Source organism: Dermochelys coriacea, chromosome 1, assembly GCF_009764565.3.
Source record: "Dermochelys coriacea isolate rDerCor1 chromosome 1, rDerCor1.pri.v4, whole genome shotgun sequence".
Classification (NCBI taxonomy): Eukaryota; Metazoa; Chordata; order Testudines; family Dermochelyidae; genus Dermochelys; species Dermochelys coriacea.
The window spans coordinates 43,406,218-43,419,464 of record NC_050068.2 but is presented as its reverse complement, the minus strand read 5'-3'; the positions used below and the strand labels follow the sequence as shown (position 1 = coordinate 43,419,464).

The following is a 13,247-nucleotide window of genomic DNA, read 5'->3' as shown; positions in this document are numbered from 1 at the left end:
TCTCGTTTGGTTTTGATAGGATAATGTTATTTTTGAGAGACTTTCAAAAGATTCCCAGTATATGGAGCAAACACTATTGCATCTTGAATACTTCGCCACAGAAGGTAAGTGAAACAACGCACAAGTATGAATCAAATTTTTGCATTATTAGTCGTATTTTATGTATTAATTTTTAAATGCCATCAAATTGTTCAGTGCTGAGCAAGACAAAAATGAAGACACAGAGACAAATTCATAGGCGATGTATCGTATATGTAAGATACACATGGGGTAGTGAGTTTAAGTCTAAAAAAGGAGTTTACAAGTTGATCCTGCTTCTGTTGAAACCATGGTGAAACTGATTTCAGTGGGAGCAGTTCTGAGTCCTGCATAAGAATAAGGGTGAGTAGTGACTTGATTCTGATCTCACTTTTACACATGTAAATCAGGAGCAACTACATTGAAATCAATGGAATTACAGCAGTGTAAAATCAGAAGAGATGAGAATTAGGCCCTAAGTGTCTAAACTTGTGTAACATACAAGCTGAGAGAGCTGGGAAAAAGATGTGCATTACAACTTCAACTCATATAGATTCATGTCTGAATCTGGCTCACTGATGCTGCCCCTAGGAGCTTACAATCTAAAATCAAACATGCCAACTCTTTATGTTACTGGTGACAAATTCATGACACATTCATTCACAAGTAAGTGCTAACAGAGATATGGGCTTTGTTCCTTTTTTATACTGTGACAAAGTTCCTCCTCTACTTTGGTGGGTCTTGCGCTTATTGGTGGATTTGCTTGCCTCGGAGATTCACGGCTGCACTCAGTTTGGCCGTTTTCGTGAACCCATAGTCCAGGTCAACTCCTCCTGTATCTGACCAGGAGTTGGGAGGTTTGGGGGGAACCTGGGCCCACCCTCTACTCCAGGTTCCAGCCTAAGGCCCTGTGGAATGCAGCTGTCTAGAGTGCCTCCTGGAAAGCTGTGTGACAGCTACAATTCCCTGGGCTACTTCCCCATGGCCTCCTCCCAACACCTTCTTTATCCTCACCATAGGATCTTCCTCCTGGTGTCTGATAATGCTTGTACTCCTCAGTTCTCTAGCAGTATGCCTTCTCACACTCAGCTCCTAGTGCCTCTTGCTCCAGCTCCTCACATGCATGCTACAAACTGAAGTTAGGTCCTTTTTAAACCTAGGTGCCCTGATTTGCCTGCCTTATTTGATTCTAGCAGCTTCTTGATTGGCTGCAGGTGTTCTAATCAGCTTGTTTGCCTTAATTGTTTCCAGAAAGTTCCTGATTGTTCTGGAACCTTCCCTGTTACCTTACCCAGGGAAAAGAGACCTACTTAACCTGGGGCTAATATATCTGCCTTCTATCACTCTCCTGTAGCCATCTGGCCCGACCCTGTCACAATACCTTTTGCTTCATTACTGTAAAAACATGAATTGATGGTTATTTTTTCCTAAGTCTGAAAATGTTATTTATTCAGACTTTAAATATTTTTCCGGTTTGTTCTCTGACCTCCCTTAACCCCAAATAATAAAGTCTTTCCATTTTATATGACATGCTTCCTCCTTTTTCTGACTGACCCATGCCAGAATAAAAATCATTACTTAGGCCTGGTCTCCACTATACAGTTAGGTTGATGTAAGATTCCTTGTGTCGACCTGGCTGTGGATGACTGTGCATTTAAATTTGGTTACCGCTGATGTAAGTGTCTCTCTATGCCAATTCAGTAACACCACCTCCCTGAGCAGCGTAGAGTCACAGTTTCTATAATTGATGCTTACATCAACTGTTGCTGGTTTTCAGGAGTCATGCCCCAATGCCCCACACTGACAATACAATTGACACAAGTGCTCCTGGTAAGAACATGCACGGCCGACACAAGGTGCCACATGTGCATGCACACACAAGCAATTTAATAACTGCAATGGCTGTATGTCAGTGTAAATTAGGTTAACTTATTTTGTAGTGTAGACATGGTCTCATATATGTTAAACTTGATCAGCCATCTATTAAAATGATCTCTTTCATACTCCATGGGGCCTATTCTCTATTTATTGTGCAGGTGTAACTTCCGTTCACATAACTATGAGTAATATGCATGCATGGAGGGGCAGAATACATTCTCTTTTCTGAAAGGAAGTATTGGGATAAGCAATAATTTGGGATGAGTAGTATTACATATATGAAATACCTGCTGTTGAAGTATATTAATGATAATACTTACCAATCTCATTGGGGTTGTGTAATTTATAGGAATTAACATTTAAAACAAATCACTTTCAGCCTCAAATGGAAAATTAGATGAAAGATGACACTGTTGTTGCTCCAGTATTACTAGATTACTGAAAATTGGGGAGAGATTTGTGCATGTTAGGCCAGCTACTGACCTTGGTTACACTGGTGTAAATCCAGCGTAGTCAATGAAATTGGTTAGATTTACGCCAGTGTTAGTAAATTCACAATCTGCCCCATTTGGGTGAAGTTGGTGGAAAAACCCAAATGTTTCCAAACTGTACTGGGAGATTGTCTTGCCTTTCTAGAGCTCTATGTTGCATTACTTATGTGTGCAAAACTTTCATTGACTCCAGTGAGGGGGCCAGGTGTTTAGCATCCGCTGGTTCATTCAATAGAAGGATTTTAATGATGCGATCCTCCCTATCAGTAGGTTAATGTGTGCAACATCTATATTCTGTTTCGTAGGTTTGAGGACTCTGTGCATTGCATATGTGGACCTGTCAGAAAATTCTTATTGAGAGTGGTTAAATGTGGTTTAGCATCTGCTGGTTCATTCAATAGAAGGATTTTAATGATGCGATCCTCCCTATCAGTAGGTTAATGTGTGCCACATCTATATTCTGTTTCGTAGGTTTGAGGACTCTGTGCATTGCATATGTGGACCTGTCAGAAAATTCTTATCAAGAGTGGTTAAATGTTTATAATGAAGCCAGCACAATTTTGAAAGACAGAACTCAAAAGATGGAGGAGTGCTATGAGATCATTGAAAAGGTAACAACTGCAGGCGTTTATGCTACTGAAGGCTAACTCCTGCTTACCTTATTCATGTGAATAGTTCCAAGCAGGATTATTTTGCTAAATGTATCACGTTGAATTAATAAATACATCTGCTGGAAAAAAAAATATATATATATATATTACACATACGTATACATGTTCTTGCTCTTTCTCACTTTTCTACTGTTGTATCCATTCCAGTTTTCATATTTATTTTTCTAATTCTCAATCCAAAAGACACTTTTTTCAGTCTATGCTGCTGAAATATTTCCTGTACAATATCTGTAAAGTTACAAATAACTAAGTTAAATAATTGCAAAATGTATAAAAAATCCCCTCTCCTTTGGCCAAAGAATTATTAAAATGGTTTCAGGGTTAAAACTGACAGATAGGACTGCTGCTTTATTTGGCAGAGTTTGCTGCTTTTATTTCTGCAGCATGTTGTCTGCCATATTTTCTGTAACATGGCCAAATCCTTTCCTGCAATGGCACTAAAATGTCAGAAAAATATGCACAGCTTTGTAGCACCTACTAGTTGTATGGGACATTTTTTCTTTCCAGGAATATGCATATATATATATACAGTACAGATACTTGGATTCTTCAATATTCATTCCATTTGTGTTACATATGATGTGATTATGTCCGTAAATAATAGCAATAATTTTAGCCTTGAGTGATTGTATGCAGGCTGTGTATACATTTTATGGGAGGGAAAATAGTTTAGATGATGTGACGTCAAATTATTTCTGTTTTGTGAGAAATAAGAAATACAGATTGTGACCATTCAAGAATATTGCTATGGTGATTAGTGAATGCACCAATATGTATGTTCATCCATTGGCTAACGTTAAAGTTGTGTAACTTCAATTAACTGCTTTTGAAATGTTGCCATCTTTCTGATCAGAAACATTTGGCTTCATTCATAGAATCATAGAATCATAGAATATCAGGGTTGGAAGGGACCCCAGAAGGTCATCTAGTCCAACCCCCTGCTCAAAGCAGGACCAAGTCCCAGTTAAATCATCCCAGCTAGGGCTTTGTCAAGCCTGACCTTAAAAACCTCTAAGGAAGGAGATTCTACCACCTCCCTAGGTAACGCATTCCAGTGTTTCACCACCCTCTTAGTGAAAAAGTTTTTCCTAATATCCAATCTAAACCTCCCCCATTGCAACTTGAGACCATTACTCCTCGTTCTGTCATCTGCTACCATTGAGAACAGTCTAGAGCCATCCTCTTTGAAACCCCCTTTCAGGTAGTTGAAAGCAGCTATCAAATCCCCCCTCATTCTTCTCTTCTGCAGACTAAACAATCCCAGCTCCCTCAGCCTCTCCTCATAAGTCATGTGCTCTAGACCCCTAATCATTTTTGTTGCCCTTCGTTGTACTCTTTCCAATTTATCCACATCCTTCCTGTAGTGTGGGGCCCAAAACTGGACACAGTACTCCAGATGAGGCCTCACCAGTGTCGAATAGAGGGGAACGATCACGTCCCTCGATCTGCTCGCTATGCCCCTACTTATACAACCCAAAATGCCATTGGCCTTCTTGGCAACAAGGGCACACTGCTGACTCATATCCAGCTTCTCGTCCACTGTCACCCCTAGGTCCTTTTCCGCAGAACTGCTGCCGAGCCATTCGGTCCCTAGTCTGTAGCGGTGCATTGGATTCTTCCATCCTAAGTGCAGGACCCTGCATTTATCCTTATTGAACCTCATTAGATTTCTTTTGGCCCAATCCTCCAATTTGTCTAGGTCCTTCTGTATCCTATCCCTCCCCTCCAGCGTATCTACCACTCCTCCCAGTTTAGTATCATCCGCAAATTTGCTGAGAGTGCAATCCACACCATCCTCCAGATCATTTATGAAGATATTGAACAAAACGGGCCCCAGGACCGACCCCTGGGGCACTCCACTTGACACCGGCTGCCAACTAGACATGGAGCCATTGATCACTACCCGTTGAGCCCGACAATCTAGCCAGCTTTCTACCCACCTTATAGTGCATTCATCCAGCCCATACTTCCTTAACTTGCTGACAAGAATGCTGTGGGAGACCGTGTCAAAAGCTTTGCTAAAGTCAAGAAACAATACATCCACTGCTTTCCCTTCATCCACAGAACCAGTAATCTCATCATAAAAGGCGATTAGATTAGTCAGGCATGACCTTCCCTTGGTGAATCCATGCTGACTGTTCCTGATCACTTTCCTCTCCTCTAAGTGCTTCAGGATTGATTCTTTGAGGACCTGCTCCATGATTTTTCCAGGGACTGAGGTTAGGCTGACCGGCCTGTAGTTCCCAGGATCCTCCTTCTTCCCTTTTTTAAAGATGGGCACTACATTAGCCTTTTTCCAGTCATCCGGGACTTCCCCCGTTCGCCACGAGTTTTCAAAGATAATGGCCAAGGGCTCTGCAATCACAGCCGCCAATTCCTTCAGCACTCTCGGATGCAATTCGTCCGGCCCCATGGACTTGTGCACGTCCAGCTTTTCTAAATAGTCCCTAACCACCTCTATCTCTACAGAGGGCTGGCCATCTCTTCCCCATTTTGTGTTGCCCAGCACAGCAGTCTGGGAGCTGACCTTGTTAGTGAAAACAGAGGCAAAAAAAGCATTGAGTACATTAGCTTTTTCCACATCCTCTGTCACTAGCTTGCCTCCCTCATTCAGTAAGGGGCCCACACTTTCCTTGGCTTTCTTCTTGTTGCCAACATACCTGAAGAAACCCTTCTTGTTACTCTTGACATCTCTTGCTAGCTGCAGCTCCAGGTGCGATTTGGCCCTCCTGATATCTTTCCTACATGCCCGAGCAATATTTTTATACTCTTCCCTGGTCATATGTCCAAGCTTCCACTTCTTGTAAGCTTCTTTTTTATGTTTAAGATCCGCTAGGATTTCACCATTAAGCCAAGCTGGTCGCCTGCCATATTTACTATTCTTTCGACTCATCGGGATGGTTTGTCCCTGTAACCTCAACAGGGATTCCTTGAAATACAGCCAGCTCTCCTGGACTCCCTTCCCTTTCATGTTAGTCCCCCAGGGGATCCTGGCCATCTGTTCCCTGAGGGAGTCAAAGTCTGCTTTCCTGAAGTCCAGGGTCCGTATCCTGCTGCTTACCTTTCTTCCCTGCGTCAGGATCCTGAACTCAACCAACTCATGGTCACTGCCTCCCAGATTCCCATCCACTTTTGCTTCCCCCACTAATTCTACCCGGTTTGTGAGCAGCAGGTCAAGAAAAGCGCTCCCCCTAGTTGGCTCCCCTAGCACTTGCACCAGGAAATTGTCCCCTACGCTTTCCAAAAACTTCCTGGATTGTCTATGCACCGCTGTATTGCTCTCCCAGCAGATATCAGGAAAATTAAAGTCACCCATGAGAATCAGGGCATGCGATCTAGTAGCTTCCGTGAGTTGCCGGAAGAAAGCCTCATCCACCTCATCCCCCTGGTCCGGTGGTCTATAGCAGACTCCCACCATGACATCACTCTTGTTGCACACACTTCTAAACTTAATCCAGAGACACTCAGGTTTTTCCACAGTTTCGTACCGGAGCTCTGAGCAGTCATACTGCTCCCTTACATACAGTGCTACTCCCCCACCTTTTCTGCCCTGCCTGTCCTTCCTGAACAGTTTATAACCATCCATGACTGTACTCCAGTCATGTGAGTTATCCCACCAAGTCTCTGTTATTCCAATCACGTCATAATTCCTTGACATCACCAGGACCTCCAGTTCTCCCTGCTTGTTTCCAAGGCTTTGTGCATTTGTATATAAGCACTTGAGATAACCTGTTGATCGCCCCTCATTCCCAGTATGAGGCAGGAGCCCTCCCCTCACAGACCTTCCTGCCTGTGCTTCCTCCCGGTATCCCGCTTTCCCACTTACCTCAGGGCTTTGGTCTCCTTCCCCCGGTGAACCTAGTTTAAAGCCCTCCTCACTAGGTTAGCCAGCCTGCTGGCAAAGATGTTCTTCCCTCTCTTCGTAAGATGGAGCCCGTCTCTGCCCAGCACTCCTCCTTCATGGAACACCATCCCATGGTCAAAGAATCCAAAGCCTTCTCTCCGACACCACCTGCGTAGCCATTCGTTGACCTCCACGATTCGACGGTCCCTACCCAGGCCTTTTCCTTCCACGGGGAGGATGGACGAGAACACCACTTGCGCCTCCAACTCCTTTATCCTTCTTCCCAGAGCCACATAGTCCGCAGTGATCCGCTCAAGGTCATTCTTGGCAGTATCATTGGTGCCCACGTGGAGAAGCAGGAAGGGGTAGCGATCCGAGGGCTTGATGAGTCTCGGCAGTCTCTCCGTCACATCACGAATCTTAGCCCCTGGCAAGCAGCAGACTTCTCGGTTTTCCCGGTCAGGGCGGCAGATAGATGACTCAGTCCCCCGGAGGAGAGAGTCCCCGACCACCACCACCCGCCTTCTCCTCTTGGGAGTGGTGGTCGTGGAACCTCCAACCTCAGGACATCGCATCTCATGCCTCCCAACCAGCGGAGTCTCCTTCTGCTTTCTCCCCCCAGACATATCATCTGGTCCACTCTCCGCATTGGTACCTGTGGAGAGAACATGAAAGCGGTTAGTTACCTGTGTCTGTGTTACTGGAACCCGGACATTCCGCTTACCTCTTCTGGAGGTCACATGTTGCCAAGCTTCTTCACTGGCCTCATTATACACCTCTGAAATGTGGATTGTGTGCAGAGGAAATAGAAGAACCACACAAAAAAGTTACTGTTCTGTATTTCTCCTTTGAGTAGTGACCCTGTGGGTGCTCCACTGTATGGGTGCTTGTATCCCTGTGCTGCTGATCGAAGAACTTCGGTAGCAGTGTCTGCTAGGCCTGCTCATGTGCTGGTCTCTCCTCGTACTTCACCATGAGGCTAGTCAGCGCGCATGGGCAAGCCCCCCTCAATTTCTTCTCAACTGCCCGTGGCTAGAGACAGAAATATTATAAGAGTATTGCTTTATTTTATATATCTATAGCTAGTTAGTCTCCGAGTTCTAGTTCTAGTTCTTTTCTCCTTTCTTATTTTACCCTTGAAGATAATAATAAAAAAATACTTTATTTTTCCCCTCTCTTTTCTCCCCCTCTGGGGACCCTTCCCCACCAATGGGGTAAGCCTGGTTTCCCAGGCTTCAAGAAGTGCCTTACTTGCAAAGAGGCAATTCCGATGGCAGACAAGCACTCCCAGTGCATTCACTGCCTCAGGGAAGGCCACATCCAGCAGAAGCATGGTCTTTGCCATCCACGATCTTGTAAGGACAGAGAGCTCCGACAAAAGATCATCTTCATGGAGGCGGCTCTCAGGCCTGAGTCACCTGGCAGATGTGGGTCTTCCCCACAGCCCTCTACATCTAAGGGCTGTGGGTTGAAGAAACAAGTTGCAGACCCCTCTCATAAATCATCTAAGAAGATAGCGGGAAGCCCACACAGTGAGCCCTCAGATATCCATAAGCGATCTCCATCTCGCTTAGTATCTTCGGCACCATCAGCACTGAGACCATTCAGTCCGGCACCCATGATTCACAGAGACTGACAGCAAACAGTACCTCTGACAGGCCTATGGACCTGATGGGTATGGGCATCAAGTCATCAGCACCGAAAGACAGGAGTAAGCACTCCACTAAAAAGGTGCTCCTGGTACGCAAGTCCACATTGGTACCACCAGTGATGGCTCACCTGGCATCGGAGCAACTGGCTTGGACAAGATCCCTGTACCCCTGGAACTGCTACCGGTACTGATGGGATCCTACCATTCCAGGGACCTCCGCATGCTGGAATCACCACCTCTCAGTATTGAGACCTCTACACTGAGCTTTTACCATTCATGGGAATTATCCCCATTGCCATGCTATGCCTCTCCACTCTCTAGCAAGGGTTCAGACAGTGAGCTCACAGGAGGTAGTGTTGCAGTACTTCTCCCAAGACCCATAAGGTGCTCAATACGAACAGAGTCCAAGGATATACCCACAGATGGCCCCACCACCACCATCTTGGTACCGCCACCCATGGGTGCCACTGTCGGGCTCTATACAACCATTACCATTGGGTGCATATTGCCAGCATGCCTCTGAAGCTTCAAGCCTTGCCTGAGAACCCTCAAGACACACCCCATCGGCTGCAGCATCCAGAGCTTTGGAACCTCCCTCCACAAGACATATTGGAGCAGGAAGCTGGTATTCAGGAAAAACTGGTGCTGAGGACCATATCCTCCTCTTCTCCTGATGAAGCCGTCATGCTTCCCCCACCATCTTTTGTAGATGACTTTCGTCTCTTCCAGGAGCTGGAAGAGAGTGGCAGACACCAACCATCAACTCATTGACATCCTCCAGTCTTCCTCCTCCTCCTCACAGATCGCCCTCCCTATTACTGAGGCCATTTGCCCAGCAAGAACCATATACCAAACCCCATTGTCAGTAGCACGTACTTGCAATCGGGTGGATAAAAAATACTGTGTCCCCACCAAAGAATCCACCTACTACCCAACTCCATCGTGGTGGATGCCGTCAACTCCTATGACATTATGTTAGCAACAAGAAGAAAGTCAAGGAAAGTCTGGGCCCCTTACTGAATGAGGGAGGCAACCTAGTGACAGAGGATGTGGAAAAAGCTAATGTACTCAATGCTTTTTTTGCCTCTAATCTTCACGAACAAGGTCAGCTCCCAGATTGCTGCACTGGGTAGCACAGCAGGGGAGGAGATGACCAGCCCTCTGTGAAGAAAGAAGTGGTTCGGGACTATTTAGAAAAGCTCAACGAGCACAAGTCCATGAGGCTGGATGTGCTGCATCCGAGAGTATTAAAGGAGTTGGTGGATGTGATTGCAGAGCCATCGGCCATTATCTTTGAAAACTCATGGCGATCGGGGGAGGTCCCGGACGACTGGAAAAAGGCTAATATAGTGCCCATCTTTAAAAAAGGGAAGAAGGAGGATCCGGGGAACTACAGGCCAGTCAGCCTCACCTCAGTCCCTGGAAAAATCATGGAGCAGGTCCTCAAGGAATCAATTCTGAAGCACTTAGAGGAGAGGAAAGTGATCAGGAACAGTCAGCATGTATTCACCAAGGGCAAGTCATGCCTGACTAATCTAATTACCTTCTATGATGAGATAACTGGCTCTGTGGATGAGGGGAAAGCAGTGGACGTGTTGTTCCTTGACTTTAGCAAAGCTTTTGACAGGGTCTCCCACAGTATTTTTGCCAGCAAGTTAAAGAAGTATGGGGTGGATGAATGGACGATAAGGTGGATAGGAAGCTGGCTAGAGTGTCGGGCTCAACGGTAGTGATCAATGGCTCCATATCTAGTTGGCAGCCAGTATCAAGTGGAGTGCCCCAAGCGTCGGTCCTGGGGCGGGTTTTGTTCAATATCTTCCTTAATGATCTGGAGGATGGTGTGGATTGCACCCTCAGCAAGTTTGCAGATGACACTAAACTGGGAGGAGAGGTAGATACGCTGGAGGGTAGGGATAGGATACAGAGGGACCTAGACAAATTAGAGGATTGGGCCAAAAGAAATCTGATGAGGTTCAGCAAGGACAAGTGCAGAGTCCTGCACTTAGGACGGAAGAATCCCATGAACTGCTACAGACTAGGGACCGAATGGCTAGTCAGCAGTTATGCAGAAAAGGACCTAGGGCTTATAGTAGATGAGAAGCTGGATGTGAGTCAACAGTGTGCTGTTGCCAAGAAGGTCAATGGCATTTTGGGCTGTATAAGTAGGGGCATTGCCAGCAGATCGAGGGACATGATTATTCCCCTCTACTTGACATTGGTGAGGCCTCTTCTAGAGTACAGAGTCCAGTTTTGGGCCCCACACTACAAGAAGGAGGTGGAAAAATTGGAAAACGTCCAGCGGAGGGCAAGAAAAATGATTAGGGGACTGGAACACATGACTTATGAGGAGAGGCTGAAGGAACTGGGATTGTTTAGTCTGCGGAAGAGAAGAAAGAGGGGGGATTAGATAGCTGCTTTCAACTACCTGAAAGGGGGTTCCAAAGAGGATGGATCTAGACTGTTCTCAGTCATAGCAGATGACAGAACAAGGAGTAATGGTGTCAAGTTGCAGTGGGGGAGGTTTAGGTTGGATATTAGGAAAAACTTGTTTACTAGGAGGGTGGTGAAACACTGGAATCCGTTACCTAGGGAGGTGGTGGACTCTCCTTCCTTAGAAATTTTTAAGGTCAGGCTTGACAACGCCCTGGCTGGGATGATTTAGTTGGGGATTGATCCTGCTTTGAGCAGGGGCTTGGACTAGATGACTTCCTGAGGTCCCTTCCACCCCTGATATTCTATGCTTCTATGATTCTATGACTGACAACACCAGATGAGGGCTACTCTGAACAAGAGAGATTGGAAGTGCCTAGACCTTTTTGGTAGAAAGTTAGCCACACTCCAATTCTGTACCACCAACTACCAGGCCCTCATGGCAAAATATGTTTATATAAACTACTCAGATTTAAGTGACTTTACTGAGCAGATATCAGATTCACATTTGACTCATTCAAGGCCATTATCCGGGAAGGTCAGTTAGTGGCAAAGACATTGCTGCAATCTGCCCTCAAAGCAGCTGACACAGCAGCTAAATCCATCTCCATGGCTGTGGTGATGCGACAGGTGTCATGACTCCATCTGTCGGGCTTCTTGAAAGAGGTACAGTCTGCCATTAAGGACCTTCCTTTTGAGGGCACAAAGTTCTTCGGTGAGAAGACTGATGCTTCCCTTCACATCCTTAAGGATTTCATGGCTACTCTCTAGTTGCTGGGTGTCTACGTGCTGTGATAAAAGAGAAGATTTAGTTCCCAATCCCAGCATAGACCATACACATCTCAGTATCGTCAGTGCCATTATGAGACACAAAAAAAGAAAGGGAAATTCCCTAAACGCAAACCACCAGGCCCACAGTCTTCTTCGTCCCAGTCCTAGAGATCATTCAGATCGGGTACTCCATTCATTTTACCTCCCTACCCTTTCCTGTCCCACTCATGAGAGTTTACTACAAAAAGAGCCACCATCTTTGGCCCCACAGTACTGTCATCTATAATGGACCAGACTCTGAAGTACTGGCCCTCCAGAAATGAGACTGCTTGGGAGTCACCTACAGTGGAACACCCATAGGGACACTACTTGAAGAAGAAGAAGTTACTCACCTTGTGCAGTAACAATGGTTCTTCAAGATATGTGTCCCTCCACAACCCACCCTTCTCCCTCTACTTCGGAGTTCTTATCAATGACTCTGTGCTAGAGAAGGAACTAAGGGGGGTTAGCCCGCATGCACTGACTAGCCTCGGGCACAGCACAAGGAGAGAGAGTGCATGTGTGGGCTTACTGGACACTGCTATTGAAGTTCTCCGATCAGCAGCTCAAGGACACAAGCACACCTACAGTGGAGCATCCGTAGGGACACACATCTAGAAGACCCATTGTTTCTGTACAAGGTGAGTAACTTCTTCATCTCTTGTCAAAACGTATTAGTGATGAGGTACAGCATGCATCATTAATTCCCTTTTTGAGTGTGTTCTCAGCTGATATTTGCCCTAAAGAAAACAATCTCTCAAATTCTTATGTTTGTTTCAGGATCTACTGCTTCTTGGAGCTACAGCTATTGAGGACCGCCTTCAAGGAGGTGTTCCAGAAACTATAGCAACACTAATGAAAGCAGAAATCAAGATTTGGATCCTGACAGGGGACAAACAGGAAACAGCTCTCAACATAGGTAGCAACAGCAACCTTCATATTTTATTTTGCTTTGAATTCCCCCTGATACAGAACTGTGAAGATATGTAGCAAATGTGTTCACTAAGGTAACTGGTGTTAGTGATTAAGAAGACATTGTAACTTCCATTGAATGAAAAATGTTAATTAGAGTTTAAGGTTCAATCTAGTTCATATATTTGAAGGTGAAAGTAACATTCCAGCAGAAGGGGGAAATCAGCTTGTATGAAAAAGTTCTTGACATTAATAGCTTAGGGCTATATTATAATTTTTAATAACAAAAATCTCTCAATTCTGCATGCAGTTCTGTACATGGAGAGGGAGATCAGATTGTCTGAAATGAATTGCTATCCATGGAACATATTTGAGGAGAATTTAGGTTATAACCTTTAGGTTATAACGGTGTAGCTGTTCCACAACAGGTGCTACTCAATATTGAGGAAAAAAAACCTGCCCATAGATATGAAAACAAATTACAGAGAGAAGCACCATAGAAAGGAACTATGGAGAGCATAGGTATGCCATAATCACTTAAT

General features: G+C 45.2%; 1 protein-coding gene across 3 annotated transcripts in view; it reads left to right on the top strand.

Moving 5' to 3' along the window:
- ATP8A2 (ATPase phospholipid transporting 8A2) overlaps positions 1-13,247 on the top strand; it is a 663,533-nt gene that overhangs the window by 181,846 nt on the left and 468,440 nt on the right. For all 3 annotated transcript variants that reach the window (XM_038388027.2, XM_043504314.1, XM_038388029.2), the window contains 3 exons: positions 20-104; positions 2,859-2,998; positions 12,574-12,712. In XM_038388027.2, coding sequence (XP_038243955.1) covers positions 20-104; positions 2,859-2,998; positions 12,574-12,712 — 364 coding nt within the window. The remainder of the gene's footprint in view (positions 1-19; positions 105-2,858; positions 2,999-12,573; positions 12,713-13,247) is intronic.